The 25,410-nt window shown below is 39.1% G+C and overlaps 1 protein-coding gene across 6 annotated transcripts in view; it reads left to right on the forward strand.

The window, feature by feature from the left end:
- Nucleotides 1-25,410, forward strand: part of RBMS1 (RNA binding motif single stranded interacting protein 1) — a 143,020-nt gene that overhangs the window by 66,290 nt on the left and 51,320 nt on the right. For 4 of the 6 annotated variants that reach the window (XM_064718170.1, XM_064718172.1, XM_064718173.1 and 1 more), the window contains exon 2: nt 11,127-11,302. In XM_064718170.1, the coding sequence (XP_064574240.1) occupies nt 11,127-11,302 (176 nt within the window). The remainder of the gene's footprint in view (nt 1-11,126; nt 11,303-25,410) is intronic. The other 2 variants (XM_064718171.1, XM_064718174.1) reach the window with 1 other exon arrangement.

The following is a 25,410-nucleotide window of genomic DNA, read 5'->3' on the forward strand; positions in this document are numbered from 1 at the left end:
TCTTTGGTAAATTTGCTGCTGTCACACCCTGGCTGCCGGCGCTGCAGCCAGGCCACGCTCCCCTCCCAAATGAGAAATGAGGCAGGAGGCAGACGTTTTAGAGGCAATGAAGTTAAACTCCAGTTCTTTTCTAGCGAGATTTGAGCTTCTGTGTTTCATTCTAGGGAACCATGTAGAGTGTTGGGAGTCGTTTAGAAGACTTTGGGAATGTCATTTGTAGTCTCATACATGCTACACGCAGTCTCATTACAATGCAAAGAAAATTCGTTTGCATGTTGTAGCATGCAGACCAAACAGAGTTTGTTCCCTGGTGCTCTGTGGAAAAGCCCTAGGTAGAGAAGTTTTGCCAACATTATCCACTGCTGTCTTCTGGTCTGTCAGTTCTGTGCAATGTTGAAATATATAAAACTTCTGGACAGATTTTCAGCTTGTGCAGATGAATGCAGAACCACCGGATGAGAGCGAAACCAGGCCGATATGTGCAAGTGCTGAGAAGTGACAACTCCTTACATAATGAGTCTGATGGTTTAAAAAGTTTCTACTGATCTTGCTCATGCTTTAAAGCTGTATTGCTATTTTAATAATACCTGGCTGCTTCTGTACAGTTTGGTAGTTTTGCCTGCTTCTATTCAGTTTGGTGGCTTTGCCCATGGAGGAGAATCACATTTATGGGGGTGTGGTCACTCTCCCATAGCAAATTACAAGTTCAGTGTTAGACTATATTTATAAAAATAATAATATATAAATAACAAATATGAAATATATATATAAAATGTGTGTGTATGCATACACCACTTGCAGCAACACAGTCTCATTCATGGACTCCATGACTGTTAAAATACCATGACAAATTAGCACAAACTCCTAGCTGAAGTTTAGTTGATGGTTCATCCTTTGCTGAAATAATTTTAAAAGTATCTTATGCTTCACTTTTTCTTGATTGTAAAGGGCAGTGAGGTATGAAGCCTGATGAATTTAACACTGTTAGTATGTCTTGAATTTGGTATGTACTTTTCTAGTTACTGCTTTAATCCTTTACCAGCAATGTTGTGCATGTCCTGTTTCAATGTGTTGCTTATAATGACTTGTATCTGCTGCATTTTATCATATTGCAGAATATAAAAACCATAAGGACGCATTTTGAAATTTCAGAATTTAGGGGCAAGCAGATGAATGGAACTTTCAATACAGCACAGGTCATGCTGACCTCAATTCTATGGCAAATACTGTGAAAGACTATGGAAATAATTGCAGTGGAGTAACTAGGAAGGACAGTGGTGCTCTGAGTCTGCTTTCCTTTTCTTCAGCTCATGGAGGAATCATTTATTCCCATGGAAAGTGGTGCAAGATGCTATTCTCACTGATGTTGGGCCAAATGTTACTTGACACAGGCACATAACAAGCTGCTGAGCAGCAGAATTGGGCCTTCTTGGTATCAAAATTACAGTAACCTTTGTGTTGTGCTCAGGCAGTGTATCTACACCAGCTGGTTCTTTCCTGATTACGTTAGTTAGGCCTGGAGACAGAAAAGGAAAAAACATTTGCAAAGTGAGTAGGAAGGATAAAATATCTAAAGTGATCTGTACTTGGAAGTATGAATTGTGCAGCCCGAAGAGCCTTTTCATGGGGGCATCAAGATTCAGTCTTGATGATGAAGTCATATAAAAGTGGCTTTTTCTACCCTTTTTTGTCTGATGTGCCACCTTTCCAACAGCTAGAGATGCTGGCTGTGGTGAAGAGGGTGTGGTCTCTCAGGGAGATGAGGATTTAGGAATGCAGGAGGAAGGACCAGAGCCAGCTGCCTCATCTGTTCCATCGATGTTGTCAAAGGAAGCAGCAGGAATAGACTGGGCTACCTATTAAATACTTGTGTAATGGCCTTACCAGGAGGAACATACATTCTCTTCTTTGGAAAAGAACAGAGGGATTCACAGTAACAGTGCTGCTGCTAGGCTGGGTGCAGTATGTTGCCCATAAGGTATCAGCAATCCTAGACAAAGGGATTTTGATAGGAATTGACTCCCTCATGCACGGTCGGGCACAAGTTCTTTAATTTATTTAACTTGAATAAACAGAAAATGACATAGCGGATCCCATGTGAGCCAAAAGAGCCATCTGTGGTCTAACCCTGTGACAAACAGTATAGCAATAATTCCAGTGCCACCAACAATGTGGAGTTTGCCAGAAAAGCAGATGCTTCTTTTGACATGCATCTTCAATACGGTGCCATTCCTATCCTATAATTGCTGTCTATGGAGGGAGGGTGGATAGGATAGCCAGATGAGCAGAATGGTGACGTTGTCGTTTTTGGGGGAAAAGCCAACAGTTTGGAAAATAATAAAAAAGGACAAAGAAGTATAAAAATCATTTTAAAGAAGCTGCAAAATTCTCCTCTGTGCATCATGAAATCTGTGACACTTTTTAAGTAAGAGACAATACTTGCATGGATTTATCAGAAATCTAAAGTCTAATACAAAATGAAAGAAGAATAAATAATACTTCAGAAACTTCTGTGCAGAGTTTTAAACTTTTTTTTTTTTTTTTAAATCTTTTCTTCCTCTGTTGTTTTAAAGAACTAAAGAATGGCCAAACATTCTTAACATACTTTTTTGTTTGTTTTATTGCGGTACTGTCAGCTTTTGTAATACAGATATTCAGGCAGTTCTTGAATAAGTCAAAATATCTGTATATATACTCTGCTACTTTACAGATTTAGCAGGATTAACCTCCAAAATACAGTAGCATCCCTAATAGTTAAGAGATGGCACATTTACTGCTTCATGAAATTAAAAATGTAGCTACATACAACCATAAAAAGGATCCATTTTAAACATCACGAATAGAAGCTCTTGAAAGCAGCACATTTTTGATCACATTGAAAATTGTCCATGGCCCTGTTTGTTGACACTGGAAGTAAAAGTTCACAACACATAATGGCAAAGAAATTGAACAGCAGTAGAACTGGAGATTAGCATTCTTCTAGTGAGAGTCTGTCCTCTGAACACAAGTAGCTGCCTTAGGTGGTGAAGAAGTCTCACTGCCAGAGCTTAGTTTTGTGGGATTTACTTAGAGAAATGGTTACCTGCTCTCTTGTATTTTCCTACAAGGGAACCAAAAAATGTCCAGGATAAAGCCATGTCTCTCATTTTCCATACATTTAAGTCCCACTTCTTCCATTACACTGTAAGTACAGTCAGAGAATAATATTATTTAATTTCAGATCTTAGTGCGCTGACATCTGAAGAGATTTTAAATGGAGGTAGTGAGTAGGAGTTTCCTGTTTAATAAATGCTAAAGCAGAGTCCTATTTACAATGCCAAGGGACCACTATGAACCTCTTAATGCTTATTGAAAATTTTTTTACTTTAATTCCACGAGTACTGTCCTCTGAGCTGCCATTGAAGTGCTTGTGAGCTGCATGTGATTTGCAGGCTATGATGTGACCATCTGTGATCTAGTCTAAACTACAGGAGTTTCTAAGTTAATTGCTGTTTCAGGTGAAGCATTTCTTCAATGAAGGGTATCTTGAATGTTTCCTGTTGTGGAGAACGTTGTAAGATTTTATACCCTGCTATTAACATGTACCAAGAGATGTGTAATGCAAGGGAGGAATATTGTATTATTTGGATTGAATGTCATGTATTCGTATTGCTACCTTTCAGGTGCTTGCCTAAACCATTAGTATGCAAGTTACACCTCTCTGAAAATGGATGTGTTTTCTTTTAATTGTAATTTGAATCCTCAGGCTGGAACAAAAACTTCAACATAGTCTAGATATTCAGTACTCGGTGCTTTCTGGATCCTGAGCAAACACCTTAGCTGGTTTCACTGAAGAAAATAGGCCTGTGTATGTACTAGAATCCAGAAGAAAGTTGGCAGTGAATTCTTTTGTGTCTACTGCTCAGTGAAGGGCTAACCACAAAAACATAGATATGCTTTTTTGTCTGTCTGGTACATCTTAGTACCAGGCTCTCTTTATCGGGTACTTCAGCATCTTGACTTTCTTTTCAGATTCTTTAAGTGCAGCCTAGCTGTTGGATTGCAGCTTGTTCATATTTCAGAAACTGAAGTCTTTTGCTTTATATGTGTCTATAATTCTGTCATGAATTAGGGTGCAGTACCAAGGTATTGTTTCAGGGGACTGTCCAGGAAATCCAGGTATAAAACTGAGAGGGAAGACAGATGCTGTGATTCAGGATGAGCAGGTGGAAAGGGAAAGGGAGGGTTCATGACATCTGGAAAGGAACAGGATGTGGCCCAGTTCAGCACTCCCCTTGCTCTCCTTTGGGATAGCTTTTGTGCTGCAGTGTGGCTAGGTTTGTGTATTCTGCACTTTTTATTTGTTTCTGAACTAGGGGAATCAGTGGAGCACCAAAAAATCCCTGCCAAGGGATAGAGTCAGTGGAGTAAGTGAGTTCCTGGGAGCTTTGAAGTTTTTTAATTTATCTCTGAGACTCTAAAAGAGCTCCCTGAACCAGAAGCAGTTTCCTGTGCTCATTGCTTGCTTTATTGTTACCATCTTGCCTGCCAACTCCAAGTAAGAAAGCTTTTTTCTTGAGTAATAACAATAAAAAGTTCTCCACACCCTATTCTTGGAGAAAAAAATTCTGTTCAAAGCATCAGTGTGAGTTTTGTCATAAACTTCAGTGTGGCCAGGATTATGCTCATACTTCAAGTGTCTCCACAGAAAAGATATAGGTAGATTTTTGAGCTTGCTTTCATTGCTAGCAGAAGATTGCTGTTGCATTAAGCTTTAAATGTGTAATTTAAATAATACTGATTCAATTTCCTGTCAAAATATGAAAATGTGACATTTTATAAGAACCTGGAATGATTTACTTCAGTACTTTCTGGTTTCAGTAATTGTTGCTTTCTGGTGAGAACAGGTTCAGTCCTGCTATGTTACCATAAAATCTGAGGAAAGGAAGCAAAACAGCTCAGTGGGGAATGAGCTTGGGTTGTAATCAGGTGAGTCTGGAAGTGAAATTGTTAGGAGGATCTGAGTCATGACTGGGGGTTTGTGCTAGACTTTGTCTTGTTTCATTGCTAGTAGAGCCACTCTTCATGAAGGCATTTTAAAAAGGAAGCAGAAGTACCTACTCATTCATGCTTTTCTGTAATTCGAGGAAGGGCTTCTTCAGATGGCTCAAAAAAATGTATTAACCGCTTCTCTGGATTTTGCCAGAAACATTTTTCTTACTGGCAAATTGGTTCAAATTAGTTAAAGAACAACAAAGAGGAAAGAGAGTATTAACTAAAAACAAATATCAGAGTGAAAATAACTTTTTCTGTATTATTTTCATAGATGCATGATGATATCCACCTACGGTTTTGTTTCCTTTTAGTATGAAAAAGATGTATCTGTATTTAGAAAAACAGTTTTCATAGGACTTGGCTGTAAAATACAGGCAAGAAAAAAGGTATTACCGGATATTTTTTATCTTGTAAAGCTCCTGTTAAAACTTCTCTATTAAGGCAAGGGGGCTTCCCTGTTCAGTATGATATGGTTTTTTCCTTGATTACTTAATTTTCCTTCTCTTTATTGCAGTCCATCATTGCTGTAATCCTAGCTGTAGTATTCTGGGCATAGTACTTTCATACCAAGATATGGAACATGTAGAGCAGGGTTTTGGGAGAAACACAGGGCTGGATCTCCAAGTGCTCCTGGTTTGCCTGTGATTTGTAACAGGCAGAGTCTTTGCCCAATGCCAGCATCCACCCTCAGGGTCCCACATCTTCTCTGTAGTTGCTTCTGCTCCTTGTGGCTGAACTACTAACACCTTAAGAAAGATGGAATAACCTTGCATCCTCAGTATGCAAATAACTCTGGTCAGAAAACACAATATCCATAGTTTCTGCCTTGTGCAGTTCACCAGCCCTTTCTGGAATAGTCCTGTTGACTCTTACAGTGTCACTATGAGATCACATTTTCACCTGTGCAAGGAGAAGTTATGGGCAGTGGTTTAAAGGAGAAAAAGGGAGCAGGTATCAGGGTTTTCCTGCCTGAGGAGATTTTCAGCAGAAGTCTGGAGCTTCTGAGATACTCTTTATACTGGTGTCATGCTGAAAATGCTTCGATTTGGTTGTTGACTCTTTCTGTGACAAGTGCTTACAGACTAAAGAAGAGCAATTGGAGAAGCTACCCTAAGGCAGGAGAGATGAGTAAAGCAGCAGCAAAGCTTTCAGTTTCTACTGGTTGACTCATGTCCACTGAGAATTGAACTTGGAGAGGTCTCCAGAAATTCACTTTTGCTTGCTGTAATGTTTCAGACATGATGAGGAAAAACATGAGGCAGAATAGTGCAGGACACTCAAAATGGCATCTCCGCTGCAGCTGTCGCTTTGCTGGCTTAGAATAAGTGATCAAGGTTTAATGTTACCTTATTTAAAGAAAGATAATAAAGCAACTGTCTTCATCCATGAACACTAATTTCTGTTAAGCACTTGGAGTTCTTTCTTCTAGGGACATGATTTAATTCCAAATGAGTTCCTGTTTCCTAAGCTGTACACAAAGTGTTGCAGTGTCTTGCTTCACTAGGTATGGCATCTTCTATTCTACTGAGCCCGTGCTTTCATTGTACATGTAAAGCTCTCTCTAACCTAAAGTGTTAGGTAGATTAATAAACAAGCAAGGCCCAATTTAACAAAAATTAAATCCAGATTTAATACTTTTCCTCACTGTTGCACACATCCACAGAGAATGCATGATAATTTTCATATCACTGCCAGTTACTGAAAGTGCTGCTTTCAAAATCAGGGAGGTTAGGCAAAGTCCTGCTAGGTAAGCAGGTGCCTGTAGCTTAATCACCTGAGCAAGGCTAGGGAAACACTGCTGATGAGATTTTGATGCTATGAGATGATCCAAGTAGCAATTCTGGCTAAATCTGATAGTTAATGTAGGCTGCAATTTATGGTTTGAATTTAGAGTAATTTAGAGTAGATGTGTGAGAACTTTGTTGTTAAAAGTCTTGGTACTTTTCCCATTAGGAATTTTGGCTGAGTGATTAAACTCATAATTAAATACTAACATGTTATATAACTTTATACGCATATTTTATTGCACAAAGAGACTTAAATAGAGTGCTACTGTAGTGATCTTACTCTGTTTTGGGACAATGACTTGGAGTCATTGTCCAAGTTATCTTCTGCTCATTGAAGTTCTGTTGGAATTCTGTAGTCTGAAGGCAGCAGGGATCAGTATCTCCCAACCCCCAGGTCAAAGGAATTTCTTGGGGTTATTCCATTTTGGTTTGTTGTCTTCATTTTTTTTTTTTTTTTTGTTATGTGTTGACAGCAAAGAAATAAAGAGATTCTTCTGTTCTTAGGGAGACAAAATCCTGCTCTGACTTATTTGCAGTCCTTAAGCATAGAATGGTTTATAAGAAGGACAGGAATGGCTCATGTAAGATGAGTATATTCTCCAGCTGGTTTTCAGTACTTGCAGTTATTCCCATTTGGGGTTTATATTGAGAATGAAACACAGGCAAACAATTCTCCTTGTTTTAAGGCACTTCATGGGGACTGTTCAGTCAGTGAGCTTTTAGTTTTCCTAATAAGTACCTGTGGTTTTCCCATTGCTGTGGAGGGGCTGTGGAGGGCTGGATGGAAGGTCTCTCAGTGAGCAGGCTCCTCACAGCTGGCTCCAGAATGGGCTGGGGAGATCATAGAGCAGATGGGCTGATTATTCTGTCACTGGCCTTTTTGCTTAAATGTTTGCTGAAGATGACAGGAAGGAAACTGCTGTGTAAAAAGAACGATCACTAATTACCTCTTGGAGTGAAAACTGAGGAGGAAATGGCAAACCAGTGTGACAGTGGTATTTCTTGTGAACAGGAATATTGCCACAAGAAATAACATTCTGTTACCTACATTTATTCCTCCTATCCTTGAGTTCTATGTTTTAATTTAAGATGCAATGATTATGAAGAAAAATTAATAAATGTGTTTTTGTAGATGTTGCAATATTGCAGATTATTGTGAGGTCCATATAGTAAAAACTCAAGAACAGTTTTTGATATGAATTTTTAGCAGAAACTACAGTTTGTAACCCAAAACTTCTCAAGTTTTATTTCAGGTTTTAGACCGAGCACTCAGTTAAGGTTTGTGAAAGCTGTTTCTAAACAAACAACCCCAAACTTTGGCCAGGTCTCCACTGCAGAATGTCTTGCCAGCAAAGCACTGTGTATCAGCCAGGGGTGTGGAAAAAAGTCATACATCCCCGCTGACATCAATATGTTGGCGAAAGCCCAGGTGTGGATGCAGCTGTGCAGGCAGAAGAGAGCTTTTATCAGCCTGGCTGATGTTGTTTGGGGAGGTGATGCAACTCGGCCAGCAGACAAACTCTGCTCTGGCCCGCGCTGGCAGCGTGGGAGGCTCCGCCAGCGCGGCCGCGCTGCCAACCAACCCTGTGCAGCGAGAGAACTGGAAAAAGAGGCCCCTTTGAACAACAGAGGGACCTCTATAATTTAGTTTTTATAAGTAGTCGTCGATGAAGAGCAGAGCGGAAAAAGTGATTCAGAATTTAAAATTAAAGTTTTAATGTAAAAAACGTGTTTTAGTTGTATGGCTTAAGATGTCACTGTCCCTTTAATGGCTGGCTGTCGTTGGGTTGCGGGCTTTGAGAGCTGCAGGACACTCAGCACATGGGTTTTGTAAAGCCTTTAAGGCTTGTGAAGGTATGAGTCTCTCTGGAAGCACTGGAAAACCTTCTGTCTGTAAACTTAGGAAGACAACTATAGTCCCATTTACATTCCCATCGTGTTTGAATGTGACCACTGGCACTAGAACTTCTTCATGTTTAAATAGAAGTTTAAATTTCTCAGAATGGAGTGTTTATGTTTTACAGACAGACAGAATTAGGATTCCTGCTCTCTCTACACACAGACACACATTTTCCTCTCTTGCCTTTGGGCAGCTGGTGACAAGATTTTACAAAACTCCAATTCTTCATAACATAGAAAAACAAAGATTTTAAGGGAAAAACACTGTAAGAAATAAAAGCAAAACCAAACCAAAGATACTGAAAAACTTAATAGAGCCTCTTAATCTTTCATTGTAATTTAAACCAGTTTAGATGAAGACAGGTATGTGTATATTGAGATTTCTGGCAGCTGTACATGCACATTTTGAAACCGTAAACAGAGCAGTTATGCATTTGATCACTGTTTGCATTTTGAGAACTTCACTGAAGGCTTTTTGAAGAGAATTTCACTGTGCCAGACTAAGTTTGTTCTGTTGTGAAAATGTTTTGAAACTAGTTGCTCTGTCATTCTGCATTGCTTGTAACCCTAAAAATAATTGCTTGGCGTTACTGGAAGAAGAGTGGTCTGACAGACTGACTTGTGCTACTATTGTTAAAATCCGTCACTGTTTCCATTGCAAACTTGGAAGGGAGCATTTAATCTTTTTCCCTGGAAGAAATTCTAGATCAGTGCTTCAATTCCAAATATAAATATTTTGGAAGAGATTTGATGTTTCTAAAAATCTTTATTAAAAACAACAAAAATCTCTAACCCTATGGCAATGAAATATTGATACTTAGTTTTGAAATGCTAAATGATCAGGAATGTATTTCATTCCTTTTTGTAATTTTCAGTTCAATTAAATTGGGCAGCAGCAATGTTACTGCTTATCAATGTTGATTTTATAGCAAGTTTTGCAGTTGGCTGTTCCAGGCCATTATAGCTGCATAATAAACTTTGCAACATGCCAAATTGGAAGATTTCAAAACCTTCCTAGGAAAACACAAAAAAGAAACACATAATTACCATAAAGTATCTGATATAAGACATGCCTTTGTACTTTTCTCCCACTCACACTTCCATTCCAATTTCTTGAGGTTATCTCCAAAATAGTTTCACTTTTCTTGCGTGTAGTTTCATGAGTGGTCTAAACAGAGATAAACTCTAATCCTTTCCTCTCTGCCGTCACATTCCTGCTCCCTGCCTTGTGACAGCCAAAGCTTTTGCGTAGTGCAAAGCCCGCATGTGGTGTACCAGATCAGGGAAGATCATTTTTGGGTTCAGTTTGTGGCTATACAACTGTTTGTACTAGGGTGGGAACAAGTGAGTCTACATTGACATCTCACTTTATATTCCAATTTATTTTTTCCCCCTCCTGTGCCTTTCCTCTGTATTCGGGGGGCAGCTCTTTGCTATATGTGGTGGAACCTCAGGCTTTTGCAGGAAAGGAGCCACATGCAGCCACTTTGTCACTGAAAACCATGGAGTCACAAGATGTTTACAGGCAACTTCAGTTCTCTAGTATATATTTTTTAAAGTATTCCTCTCTTACAACACCACAGACAGGTTCATAGTACTTTTTGTATAGTGCCCTGCTGTACTTCTCTTAATGCAAATGATTTCTTTACTGTAGATTTCCTCTAGAATGTTTTAATGTTCCATTGAGGTCTGATTGCAAGAGCAATAGGGCTAGATACCTTGAGGAGTAGGTAGAAGTGCTTCTGTGCTTTTCTCCTTTTGAAACTTGAATTTTTTGCCATTATATAGAGCCTTTTTCTTGATAATTGTGAAGTAATCCACAAATATGGAGACAGACAGCAGTATGAAAGTTCTCCCAAGGCACACCATTCATAAAGTATTTTTCTTAAGCTATCTGTGCTCCTTATCTATCTGTAAAAAAATAATTGCAGTATTATATGATGTACTAAAAGCCAGAGAGATAGAAAAGAGGCTCCTAATTATTTTTGTATTTTTTGATAGATTAAGGAAGGAGCATGGTCTTTGTGCCTGCCACAATTTGACATGTGAAACAGTCATAGTGATGACTGTTTGTATGTGCTGGAACCTAGAGGAACAATAGTTGCTATTTTATTTTCACATGAGATGACACAATAAAGAGTGATAAAATCCTTTGGGTAAAATTCAGTGGAGGTTATATATAATTTGACCCTGTGTCATGTATCAAGTGGTGGTTGGAGATATTAGGACGTGCCTGTGAACCCTGTCCCAAGTGTGATGTGAAAGCAGTTGTATTTCAAATCCGTGGGTAATTAGGAACAGGTTGAGCACAGTGCTCCCCATGGTAAGCAGGCTGCTGTAGATGAGCTGATGTGCATGCTGTGATTGCTGCCTGTACTCTACTCTAACCTGCTTTTTCCTTTGCAGCAGTCCATTGTACCAGCCCACCCAATGGCTCCTCCTAGTCCCAGCACCACCAGCAGTAATAACAACAGTAGTAGCAGCAGCAACTCAGGATGGGATCAATTAAGTAAAACTAACCTTTACATCAGAGCACTGCCTCCAAACACCACTGATCAGGACCTGGTAAAACTATGCCAACCGTAAGTACAACGTTTAAATGTAAATTATAATGTCGTACCTTAAAAGCTTGCAGTAGGTACCAAAGATGAGTGTTTGGATTATGAGGGAAGAAAACCAAATACATAAACAAACTGCTTCATGCTGTGATATGGTGGCAGGTTTCAACTTTGCTGACAATCAGAAGGAAAAGATTGTTTGATGCTTTGGAGAAGCACAGAAAGTGAGAATACAGTGGTGAACTGAAGCAACCCATTGCTTTTGTAAAAGCTGTGATTACCCATTGTGCTGTTGAAATCACAGATAAAATTAATACCTAAATGTGAAACTTGCTATTGAGAACCTGCATAGAGTGTCTCCTCTGTTCACTGCTAAGATAATCTGTTGATACAAACTTGAGTAATTGTTCTGAATCACTGTGAACTACAATGTGCATTTGAAGGCTTTTCCTAGTTTGAGACTAATTTATGGCTGTACTTTGCTGCACAGTTATTTTTAAGATTAGAAATAGCTGGTCCATGTATGAATCCTGTCTAGTGGCTGAAGTTCTGGATAGACTTGGTTTAGCAGAGGGCTTTTAGGCAATGTTGTTAACCTAAGATTTTTTTGCTTAAGAAAGTTATTTGTTCGATTTTTGAATTTTTACAGCAGCACATGCCTCTTACTTTCAAATATGGGTTATGTGTCAAAAGACTGTGCAGTTGGGTTGTTTATACACTGTTTAAAATCACCAGCCTTAACTGTTTTACTGGATTTTTAAAATGTCTTAGTACTTCTGAAATTCATAGTGCACTGTCTGGATTATTTTGAAATCAAAAGTACTCAGATAAATTCTCAATACTACATGTAGGAAAACATCCAAATCTGTCTATTTTGGATGAAGAATTATTAAGATTTGAATTTAACTCTACTGCTGCAATTTAAAAAATAATTTTATGTTCCATTTAGCAGATAAGTAAATAGGAGTATTCAAAAATAGAGCACAACACAAATAATAAAAATTGATAGCAAAACCTGTAAAAGTTGGATCTGAGCTTATGTGAAGTGCCTTTGGTTTTGTATATTGCAAAAAAATCTGATACCTTATTTATAGAGGATATTTTCTTTTTTAATTTAAAAAATGGACTTTCAGAATAGTAGTCACATAGAAGTCATCTTAGTATTATAATAAAAACAGCTTGCTCTCAGATCTTTAAAGAAAAAAAATCTATTTGCTTATTTCTTCAATAGCAAATTAAATCCTTGTGTTTTGCAGAGAAGAGAATACATAATCAATCTTTGAAAAGGCTTGTTGATAAATTAAACATTTTTACGGCTCCCTATGTGACAATGACCTCCTGTAACTTGAATTTTAGTTGCAAATGCATGTTTTACAGAAGTGGATTTTTCCTTCCCGTTTTTGTCTTTTGAACTGATGAGGAAACCTTGGCCTGTGCACTCATGTTATGTTAGGACAGAGCTGTGAGGTTATTTTGCACTGGAAACACCACAGTATCTACTATTTGTGCAGTGGTTACTATAGCTCCTTCATCTCTTTCTGAAGACATTTTGGTTTGTACAGTCTCAGATGTCATTGATGCATGAACAGCCTAGAAAAAATATTTTTCATAATTTGCTGTAACTGGTCCTCTTCCTCTTAAATAACCAAATATTCTGATTTTGTTGTTGCTGTTCAATATATAATTGTAGGTGGAATAATATGAATTGTATAAATAAAGAACAGGCAAAAACTTCAGCCATGAACTTGTAAAATCAATTCTGATGTGAATTTACAGGCATGGAAGGTTATGACATTTATTCCTGTGAGATATTTCCTTCTAAGAATTTTACCTAAGAGGAAAGGAGATTGTCTCCTTTCTCCATTTCTCCTCAGGAAGCGAGTGAGATGTCCAGAAACTTAAGGTAGGGGACAACATAATCCCTGAGCAACTAACTGGATTTGGCAGTAAGATAGAAATGGCAGCTCTCTCCCCATTCACTGAAGCTCAGTAATCCACTTTTGTAGACCATGGGAAGCTTCAGATGCAAACCTTTTCTTTTTTGTAAATCTGCCTAAGCTTCTAGGATGTAGAGGGCAAGATATTCTTCAAAGTGAACCTGCCGTGTTCATTGTTTAAGCTGAGATAATACAAAATAAATGGAAAATAGAATCTTGGACACACAGAAGTCAATGAAGAGACTGTTGTTTACTCCAGGTCTCTGAAATATTGTTTTGTCTCTTTCCAAATTCCTAAGATTTTACTGAGAGGCTTTTAGAGTAGTTTTAGCTCCTTTTCTCCATATAAAGTGGGTCTTGGTATCCTAAGAGGGTGTCCACTGCAGTGCTTGGTGCTAAGAATAGATAGAAAGGCTGCTCTGCATTTTGTAGAAATGATCTTGCTAGTTGGCAATAAGCAGCTTTTGGTGGATGTACATAAAAAGGTCACTGGCTTGTTTTGTGTCTTTTGGCTGATGTCAGACAAGACAGAGAAACACCTGTGGGTTGAGGAAGTAATGGTTGAAAAGCATCAATGTCACTGCAAGTACCAGAAACATCCCATCTGCAGAGATTTTTCCTTCTGATCGTCATGGACTTGTATCATATATGCTCTACTGAAAAGTTATTTTCAGTGATGGTTATGGTAGAGAAAGATTGCTTTTGACAGAATCCCTCAGAATACAAGCTCAAATAATCTACAGATTTCTTGTGGGGGAGATTGTTATACTGTGAGTTTTATTTGATTTAGTCAGGATTTGCATTGTGCTTCTCATGACAACAGTGCTAATTTTGGCCATGTTTTTACTTAGTTTAATTCTTTTTGGTGAATCACTAGAAAAACCCCTTATCAATTATGGAAGCGTTGGGCTTGCTCTCCTGTTGTAGCACAGCTGTGCAGTATTTATGAACACAGTGAACAAACATTCACCAGCTTTGTGGAAAAGTATTTTCCTGGCAAGAGCACAATTTGCCAGTATACGTGTCTACAAATCTGTCTCCACCTTCAACTGATTGGTCATTTCTGTTTTTCTATCAGGAGAAGCTCTTTTCCTCTTTTCCTGGTTGAAAAGAACACATTATGTTTTTGTTGTGAGGGCTTGGGAGCACAGCTGTTTTTCAGACCATATTTCTGGCTTTTGTGTGGGAACTGAAGCTGCCATATTTCTGAATAGTTCATTCAAACTTGAGCCTGCTACTCCAGTTCTGCATTGAGAAACCAAATTTCTTCATATCAGTTGTGCCAGAGGCAGAAGTGTGGGGAGGACTGAAGTAGGTATTGTTTGTCACAAGGATGTCATAACAGTCAGCCCAGAACCAGAGGAGTGTCAGGGGGACATGATGTGAGTCAGCCCTGGCCATACGAGCTTCCCTTCAGGGATGTGGGAGTAGGCAAAGCAATCCATGCAGTGGCCCACAGGTCCTGTCTTTTCTGTGGGAGGCTGGACAGGAGCAATCAGCTAAATAGGACAGGAGCCAGTGAGGTTTGGGAAAGTCTGCAGGAAGCTGCCTGACTCTGCTGTGTGGTTTCTTTTCACAACCATGGAGTGCCATTGCATGGGATCTGCTGCACTGAGCAAGCCTCTGCCATGAAGAGCTGGTTTGACAGGGTTGCTGAAGCAGTGTTTACTTCAGCCATACCTAATTGCACTCCCTTCTCCTGGTGTGGATATCAGTACTTGATATGCTTTCTTCAGCTCCACAGATGGGTTTTGAATATATTATTTAGGCTTTAACTGTATTTTCTTATTGGTGACTCTTACTAATTTCTTTTAACTTATTGAATATCTGGATCTGAAGGTGCAAGATTAAGTCCATTCCAGTTATTCACTGAAATTGTTGAGCCTGCTTATCTGATTAGGGACTTACGTGATTGGGTCTTAGCAGATTCAGCCAGGAGTTTGTAACTTGCTTTGACATGTTTTCTAGGTGCTTTCCAGACTCTCACTAAGCACTGTGCTTTGCTGAGGATGACCTTTATGCTGAAGCCACATGCTTCCAAAGCCCTGTACTTTCCACTGTCTAGCTTATGATTTACTTGCTGGCCTGCAGCAGAATTGTGTCTGTGTAATGCCGTTTCTTCAAAAACCTCCTTTTGTGAAGTGTACATCATTAAATGAGGATGATGCAGCAGACCCTTCATCCTCCTGACAATCCCCAGTCCCTGGGTGAGATTTCAAGCTTTGAGGCTTAACCCAAGTCTCCTCTGTTCAGTTCAGCATAAATCATTTGGTCAGCCCACCCTTTGGTATTTTCCCTTCCAGGCTGTTTTCTCACACTCTGCTGCTTGTATCAAGCTGTTCGTAGTCTATATGATATTTTTGAAATCGCTTTTTCCTTTGGACAGTTTCACTTAGTTGGCCTTCCTCCTTAAGTTATCACTGTAGGGTCATATTGTGGGTTTTTAATGGGAATGCATTCAGCAAAGCAGCTGCTTTAAGATAACAAAATATAGAATTACCACAGCAGGCCATTGTTCTGTGCCAGGATGGTCCGCACACAGAAGCAGAACTTTGCAGTGGCTGCCTTTGCATATGTGCATTCTGAAATCACCTGTCTTGCTGAGAGAGTAATTTAGGGTTCCTTGCCAAATACTCAGCATCATGAACACAGGCATAGCTAAAACAACTGGCAGGCTAATGGTTTTGTTGAAACATATGACCCAGATGTGATATACAGCTTTGTTTCCAAAACATACTTAGTTATATACTCCGATGTTTCCCTGTTTTGAGGCAAGATAACTTGGAAGTTGTTTCAATTCCCTGTTCTTAATACAGGACGTATTTTCATTGTCATGTGACATTCATTAGTATATTAATGTTTCCATGTTCTTTGCTGTATAAATGTGACCTCTCCCATGTTGCCACTTCTCATCTCCTTCAAACATACTTAGGACTGAAGAGAGGTGAACTGGAGCTCAGACATTTACTGTAGCAGGGAGCTGGCACCACTGTGGTCACTTTAGATCAAGAAATTTATTAATTTTACTCAGCATATCTCATTAGAAAAAAAAGAAAGGCTGGACTTTAGAAAATAGTCTGAACATCTCTTGCATTTAACTCCTTGGGAGAGTGATCTGGGCAGGTCATTGCTGCTTAGAAATAGTTATAGCACATGAACGCAACCCCTAAGTGGCTAAGTGGAATGGAAGTTTTCAAAGCAAACTTTTCCAATTCTCTTTAAAGTATTTTTTCTTTATTCCTTTTTCCCTTTTTCTCCATTTTTCTTGCATTTTTCTTTCATGGTTTGCTGGCTGCAGTGAGATATTGCATTCATAATTATGTGGAATAGGATTTCATGTCATATAATTAAATGTGATACATCAGTGTCTCTGAAACTGTTCCCTTTGAGAACAGTATTAGTCCTGATTGTTTTGTAGTAGGAGCCTATCTATTGTTCTAGCTTTTAGGGTAGAAAGAAGCCCTCTGCAAATTTCTTTTTTTCAGAGTTATGTGTGCATTTTTAAAAACAGTATGATTGCATACACATCTGAATAAATAACACCAGGTTTACAAAATAATATTTGGTTCTAGGAGGAGAGAGATTCCTTAGTGATTGAGCAGTAAGTGATATGTACTGTTCAGCTTGTTTGTATAATACCAGCATCATGTTTTACCTTTATTCGCTGTTCAAGGAATGTGGCATGGTTTGGGGTTTGTGTTAGCTGCAGTAGGTTTTCCTTTACTGCACTTTTCACTCAGTTTTGCTCCCCAGAGCAAACATACCCCCGGGGATGGTGAAGGTGCGCTCCCTGGATGCTTTCATTGGTTGTGCCTGTGCTGTTGCCTGTGCAGGGTGTGGAACACAGTAGAGAAACACCCACAGGAACCCTGGGACCAGATTTAGCTGATCTCCACTGTGTTCTGCCCAGCTGATGCACCCAGTTTCTCAACCAGACTGACTGTCAGAGGAGGAGTGGCCTGCCACTGTGGTGTGTAAACCGGCTCTGCTGGCTTCTGTCTGAGCTGGTGAGGTTCCTGGGAGGTTCCTGTCAAAAATATGTATCCCATTTCTACAGCTGAAAAGAAATAGAATTCATTATTGTATGTTCCTTTTGCCAGATGCACCGGAGAGATGTAGGCCTGATGTGAAGGCTGAAATGCTCCTTTTTGCCAGGGCTTGACTGCCGCACGTAGCAAGGCATTTGCTTGGTATGCCATGGGAACTGTGATTGGCCTGGAGAGTTGATGTTTGGTTTAAATGTTTCCTTTTTATTGTTGAGCAACACATCTCAGCAGTCATGTCATGAAGTGTCTAGCCTGGCATGATGTGAAGGAAGACTCTCTATCTTCCCCTCAATATTTGGACTTTAATTAGCTAGAAATAAAATTCAGACAGCTTTATATTCATGATCAAATGAAATCTACACTGTAATTTTCTCTGAGAAATTCCAGGGTGTTTTTTTACAGTAATGCTTTCATGTTGAATGTTATTAGGGACACATAGATATTTTCAGGGAAATTGCAGTTGAGAGAAAAGTAGAGAAGTTGTCCTCCAGATGCAGATAGTCTCTTGACATGCCTCAAATTTAAAACAAAGATAGTTTTAATTTTCTCTTTCCATTTTTTTTATTAAGCAAAGATTGTGGTTTTTCTAAGTATTTCGCTTAGCCTTACTTTAAAGCAGTTCCCCTGAGCACATTGTTTAAAAAACAAGTAATCCAAATAGAGAACTGCAAAGGAACTCTGTGTTTGCCTGTGCTCGCAGATGTGGAGATCCAGTGATTGCAAAACTCCCTGTCCCCTGGGAGATGAGAGTTTTGTTGCAGTGTGGGGCCAGAGGAATGGTGATCCCATGGAATTTCCTTGAGGAAGTGGGGGCGAGGGAGGAGAAGAGAGTGGAAGGAATGTTTCAGCCGCAGCTGCTTGTGAAAGGAATACTGGGAAAACAGATTTGGTAAAAGTTACCACCATTTAAGATCTCTTCTTGGAAAACAAACAGCTGATTTGGTAGTGCAGGGCTGGGTATTTGCTGTGCTGAGATGCGACCGCAGAGCTGCAGGAAAGAAGTGTCCAGTGGCAGCTGTTGGAATGTCTTTGATCAGGGTCCCAGTCCCCAGCTCCACAATGGCTGGGAACTGATGCAGATGGGAAGTGATAGCAGCAGTTATTCACTGGCATAACCAGTAATTCAAGAACATTTTGAAGGGGACAGTTTCATTCCAGTGGACTAATAAAAATATTAACAAGTACTAATCAGGCTTTTTGGTGGGTTCCATGATGCCAAAAACTTCCCCTTCCGTCAGAGACCTCTTAGGCAGGCATCTCAGTCAGAAACCAGTCCAGAATTGACTCACCTTAGAGCCCAAGTTGGTTTTGCCTCAGTGTGCTTGCATCAAGCTTGTCCTTTTCTTCAGGAAACCATTCAGAGTAGAAATCAGGACCAGTATTTGCAAGCAGGTTCTTATATCCAATGACCAATACCCCGTTATCACAAAACTTGTAGAAATCTTGTGAAGTCTTGACTTTGTTTGCTAAAGGTTCATTCTGCTTAGCTCTGATTTCTCTGATGCTAACTCCTTGAAATTAAAAAATGAGACATCTGATGTTGGCATGTTATAAGGCCACTAATTTTTTTTATAACCTTTTAACCTTTTTTTACCCACATTATTGCTGAGCTACATTTTGGGTTGACAAAGAACAGCCTTATAACACTTTGCAACCCACATAATAAATACTCATATTTACCTGCAGAATGAAAGCAATATCAAATATTGGTAAACTAGTTGAATATAATTAATTAATTTAATTCAGATCTTGCTACCTCCAATGAAATGTGTAACTGAGGAAATAGAGTAAACAGTGTTTATCTTTTAAAAAACCTCCACTGAATATTAAGACTTGATCCTCAATTTTTTTCCCCAACTCCTAAAATTTTACCCTGTTTTGACATTCAGAAAATATTAGCTGCCTCAGTTCAATTTGAGCAGTTGCCTTACTCAAGGCTCAGACGAACTGTGTAGAAAATTAAGTCATTAAAGGGTTACTGAGAGAAGAATTAGCATTTCATCATTTAAGTGTCTGATCTTTGTAGATAGATGTGCTGTACCTTGGAAAAAAAGTCAAGTTTTAATTTGAATGTTGATATTGTTATGATAAATGGACACAGAGAAAAAAACCACAAGTGAAAATTCAAAAAGAAAATACTTCAATCTGGGGTCTGTTTTGACACTGTTACTAGTACAAATATTCTACTTGAAATAACCTGTGTGAGTTGAGTTAATCATTTACAGAATCAATTGCAGTGGAAGAAATATGTTCTGATTTATACTCCTGTCCTGCACCTTACATTTCCATTTCTTCTCTTACTTATTTTACCAGAAGATAAAAATTACCCACCAAAATGTGCGTAACTTCACTTTTGGATATAAATAATTAGATTTAATTAACTGATCATTTTGGACATCTTAACTGAAATATGTTAGCCTAAAATGTATGTTCTTCTTAAATGCTTGTTTTCCATATTCTGTGCAGTTGTGTAATTTTATATGTTATCTTTAGAAGACAGAGTCTGAGTCAGTATTTTTCCTAGGAAAACATTGTGGGCTTAGGTTTTACACATTTTTAATATTTCTAATTCTAGTGCTGCTTTTTGGCTTACGTGCAGTCACTAATAAGCTTTCACAAGTCTTCTCAAAGTATCAACAATTATTCTGTTGCATTAATAAGGACTTTAACATCTGAGTGAATGCAATACTGAAATAAGTGTTATGTTAATAAAAGATCTAAAATGGTAAGAAAAGATCTTCATACAGGGTAGTGCAGATACATGAGAAACCTCAATCTTTTATTTTCAAACTCTTCATGTCAGAAATAAATCTAAAGACTTAAAAAAGATCCAAATTACTTACTTCTTGTTTCAAGGACTTTGCTGAAAGGGTAACTGAAGAGTTTTTGGAGTGCGGAGACAAGCACAGTTTTATAGTTCACTATATAATTTCATTTAGTGTATATATCAAAGCCCAAAGAGACTGCTGTGCTCACAAACAGAAATGCTTCCCCATGCCCCGGAGATGATGGCAAGCTTGACTGCAGCTGTCTGTGTGCCGTGTGCTCCCAGAGCCCCGATCCTGGGAAGCCCAGAGCGCCCAGGACCCGCTGCTCCTGCTGCCAGCCAGGGCTGGGAATCGCTCCCTGCTCCAGAGTGCGCACGGAGGATTCGTCTGGTGGTGAGGGCTGAGCTCTGTGGTGCTGAGTGCCAGAGGAACTCCACGATGTCTGGTGCTTTTGGCACTGCACTGTGGTTTCTTTTTCTTTTCAACCTGTGCTGTGCAGTACCCCAGGCAGAAATCTCCCCTGTGTTAAGCCTGAATGCCTTGGCTGAGTTCTGGAGAAGACATTTGGCAGAGAGAAGAGAGACTCTTTCCCTTCAAGGCCTGAGGGTATAAGCATGGTGGGGTATCCAGCTGAGCTGATGTAGCAGTGTGCATTTCCTTTCCTCATCACTGTTTGTGATACTGTTGATCTGGAAAGGTCTCTTTGTAAATAATTTGCCTTTTCTCCCCTCCTCCCCATAGATCCTGTGTTTAAACTCTTACATTTCCCATACTTGAAGCTACATGTTTTTTATTGTATGGAAGGCTTTGTCTTAAATTTTATTGCTAAGGCTTATTTGTTGCCAAAAGTCTGTGTGCTACATTTTGAAGATCTCAAATAATGAGAGGGAAAGTCTTGCTCTCTGTTCCTTTTTCTTTGTGACAGCTTACAGGGCTTCCACATTTCAGAAGAGAGGTACAGTACTAGCAGTGAAAGACTTGTGCCAGGACTGCTGCTGAAAAGGCCATCATCACACAAAGGCCTCAGCATGAATGTACATTTTAAATGTAAATTAGGATCAATTATTTTTGAACATCTTCCAAATATTCAGTTATGACATTTTAAAAATACACAAGAATATGTCCCAGTCCTCTGTTCTTCCCAAGTGAATTGCATATTACTTTGTTCCATGGGAAATTCTGAAGGATTTTTCCTCACATTTTATTTATTTCCTAATTAATTATATATTTGTTAATTCTCTTTGAAGTCTAGACACTCGCTCTGAATTATGCAGTTTCGCAAATGTCATTAAATATTTTTTAAAAGAGTGGCCCTTCCTGGAAGAGGGGACAGCTCTGACTGCCACTGGTAACTATTTCCCATCTAACACTTGAACTGAGATCGAGGTGATAATCTGAGGAGCAGAGGCTCACTGGTCTGGATTTAGCTGAAAGGTGAGCAGAAGCAAAACTTGACTTTTAAAGGTAACTGGTTACTGAACGGTATCCTAGTAGTGAATATAGGTTTTGGGAACATTGTTCATTTCTTTATCTCATGAGATTTAAAAAAAGACAGTTTAATTAGAAACAGAGCAGAGTACATCTAAATATATAGCTGTGAAGCCAGATGCTCAATTCTTTAGAATGTTATAATGATATACTAATAGAAACTCTACTGGAAAGGGCATCCACTGCTATTTATAACACTACAACAAAATCAGTTAATCTTTTGCCATGAAAAAGGGGAAATTAATTTGTTTCTCTCTATGAAGATTTTCAAGTCCTTGTGATAGAAAATATCTGAGTGCCTTTAGGGCATCTTAGATTTGCTCATCGTTTCCTGGTAGTTACTGTGCCTTGTTTTGTCCTTTCCATAAGTGAGAGATGGGGAGGCAGCTTAAAGTGCAGAGGAAAGAGCAAATTTTCAGCATTGTATGTTGTAGTTAGGAGGGAGTTCTGAGGACAATGCTTTCTTCTGCCCACTAGTGTTTTTTCCAAACTTTTGCTTTTTTCAGTGGGAGAGAATTTACAAGAAATTTAATTTCCCCTCAAGAATTTTGCTAGATTTGTATTTGGATCTGGGTCACTGGTGTTCTGCCTTCTTTAGGACTCAATACTTCTGTTCATGCTTGTGCCAAAGAGATTTGACAGCTCTTGAGTTCAACTTCTTCAGTGATGGAGAAAATGTGAGGCTGTTTTCTCTCAAGTTGCTTTCCCCTAGTGGTAGAGGTCAGCATTTGGCTATGACAGTTCTCCTTTATTTTTTTGGCAGGCAGTTCTCTGACATTCCTGTTACTGAGATCATCCTCACTAGGCTTTCAGAAGAACATCTGACTGGGGTTCAAATTCTTCACCTTCTGCTGTTCTGACCATATAGTATGTTCTAGGAGAGGTTTCGCTCCTTGCCATTAATAATTAATTGTTTCTAGATACCTTTTGTTAACACTAAGATCTGTTAATTTGTGGTTTCTTCCTTTCATTGTGATTTGGTTCCATGTTAAGGGTGTGGATTCTTTTAATCCCAAAGATAATTTAAGGGAATAAAAGTATCATTAAATTACTGCAGTCTGAGTCATACTTGGTCTGTGAGTTTATTTCCCTGGCCTTCCCACACAGCGTTTCCGATATGCAGTGAGCTGAGGGTGTGCAGGAAAGACTTTAGAGTGACCTAGATACTATTTAACTCTTTACTAGGGGGTGGCTCTCTGACACTGGGTATAGCCTTTGCCTCTTTCCAGTCTCAATCCTTTCCTATGTGATAATTGTATCCATTCTATTTCCCTGCCTCTGAGTGGTTTTTATATAAAGTGTTTTAAAGTTTCTACTTGAATTGCTTTAAGCATCTTGTTTAATTAAATTGATTGGAAAAATTAGAAAACTAACTATTTTAAAACCTGAAGTGTAGGCATGGAGATTCATCCTCAGAAGTTACAGCTTCTTTCCTGTAGTATTTTATCACTTCTAAGAGAAAAGCTTGTTCTGCTGCCCTCTTGCAGGCAAAGAAATAGTCATCTCAGGCTCTCTGAAACAAAAAGGTCTGTAAAGCCCAGAAACACTGTGATCATGTCATACAATGAGCTTCCTTACATGCCAGCTTCCTTGCTGGCATGTAATGCTGAGTATGTTCAAGAGAGGTGGTGATAATGGATTGGCTTTACTGACTTTGGGCTTGCCTGTCAACTTTGCAGTCATGCAGTGTTTGATTGATTTTTCTTGATTCTGTGTAAGAATGTGGTTTTTTGACTAATTCCTTCTGTGGCTGCTGATGTTCTGGGTTTGTGAAACTCCCACAGATGCTCCTTTTAAGAAACTTTTGACTGTATATCTTATTCTGCTTAATGTAGTTTCCGTCCAGGTTTGCAGTTGACACAGCAACTGGAGGATCTTAATTTTCTCTGAGCCCATCTGACTCCCCCCTTTGCACAAATACTTTTGGGTTGGGTTTTCCCTGCTAGGCCAGGATTAACCTCTATCATCTGTGTTCTTCTCTGTGAAGCCCAGTGATCCAACTGCTTCCTTGGGCACACTGCCAAAAGTGCAGTCTGGGACACTGGGCTTACCCTTCCATGATGGTATTTACGTAGTCACTTTGCAAAAGTCACTGGAGATGAGGGGCTGGGGATCACGTGTGGCTCAGGGCTCTGTGTGTTCTGCAGGGCAGTCTGGGGGTGCCCAGGGCGTGGGCCTGCAGCCCTGGCTGCTGCTCAGGGCTCAGTGGGCTGATGGTGCAGTGCTTCCAGAGGGCTGCCATTGTCCTGGGCTGCTGCGGTGATGGGATCTGAACAGATTAATGATGCCTTAAAGAAAAGGGTACATTTAAGCTACCAAAAGCAGATTTCTATGTAAGTATCTATTACATACTCTTTGCAAAACTGCAGAAATCAAACTCTGCCTCCTGCTTTCCTCAGTCAATATTCAAAAGATCATCTAAGCAGTGTGAAACTGAGGAAGTGTCACTGAATATGACCCTGACGCATCAGCTACAGAGGTTGCACTTTAGATTTTGTGTTACAGCTTGTGATTGCTCATCTATCTAAAATTTGGCAACAGATGGATAGTAGTTTTTTTAATGCATAACACTCCTCTATCCCTGTCTCAGCACTTAATACTATTGCAGGCATCTTTTCAACAGAGCCGTGCAGTTGCAATCAATAATATGTGAGCTGATGTTTCTGCTTAGTAACATACAGCCACTTAAATGCCCTTCTGAAGTATATTGACCCCTGGAGAGAACTACTTTAGTACAACCATCTTCCCTATTGAAATGGAGTTATTTGCTATTCAGCACAGCTGGGACTTGAGGCTGCAGAAGCAGATTCAAATAGAGATAAAGTCTACATGCCATGCTATTAAGGAGACAAGGCATCCAGAAGGCTTAGCAGTGATTTTGAGTAATTTGTCCATTTAGCTCTGTTCTAATAAGATTGACATTAAGTTACCAGAAATTAAAGGAGTTTGTACTTTATTTATTGTAGTGTCTTCATTACAAGGTGTTAATCCCAGCATAGAATAGTTATTGAAGCCAGGATGTTACTATGAGTATTTCATAGAAGAACCACTTTAAAATGCAGTTCAGAGAAAGTGGAATTTATTTGAATTATATAGAGACTTTCCCTCTCCAGCCTTCCAGACAGAAGAGAGGCAGCCAACACTTACTGAGATGGGGTGTTAAATTAGTGCAAGCTAGAGGTAAGGACAAACAGTTATCTTTATGTGTAGTGTACTTCAACCCAGCAGACCAAGTGTTGGAAATCCTCTTGTCTTTTCAGTTGTCTTAATGTTACAAAGCCAGAGGGCAAAACATACAAAATATGTTGATGTAGTTAAAAAAGTTATCAATGCTAGGCATTATACTAGCAACAAAACATCTTCAGTGCAACACAAAACATTATGTATACATGTACATATAGATGTATGTACTTTTTATATATGTAATTTTCACAAAATGTGAAACAGTTTTTGTAGTTTGGAGTTGGCAGATGGATCAGGGCTTGGGAAATGGGGTGTGGTTGAAAGTGCCCTTTTATGGCAGTCCTCAATCCCATGATTTTCTAGACTGGTGGCTTCCTTGAGGCATCATCTGTTTAAACTGGATGTATAAGACTTGGTTAGCAACCTTCACCAGAAATGAAATTGATATGCAAGAATAAATTAAAGAGTAATCCTCTGCAAGTATGTAGGTTTGTGGTATTAATAGGTGTCTGCCTATCTATCCAGAGAGGAGGTAATCTCACACTAGCTGAGCCTGTAGCCAAATGATAAAATCATTTTGATTTACACTGTTCTGACTAAACAAGAGAAAAAAAGTATTGGGAGGTGTAGATAAATGATTTTATTTTCCCTTTGCCTTTTCCTTAATTCCCTCCCACAAGAAAAAGAAATATGCTTAGGAATAGCCAAAA

Source organism: Zonotrichia leucophrys, chromosome 7 (genome assembly GCF_028769735.1).
Source record: "Zonotrichia leucophrys gambelii isolate GWCS_2022_RI chromosome 7, RI_Zleu_2.0, whole genome shotgun sequence".
NCBI classification, from domain to species: Eukaryota; Metazoa; Chordata; class Aves; order Passeriformes; family Passerellidae; genus Zonotrichia; species Zonotrichia leucophrys.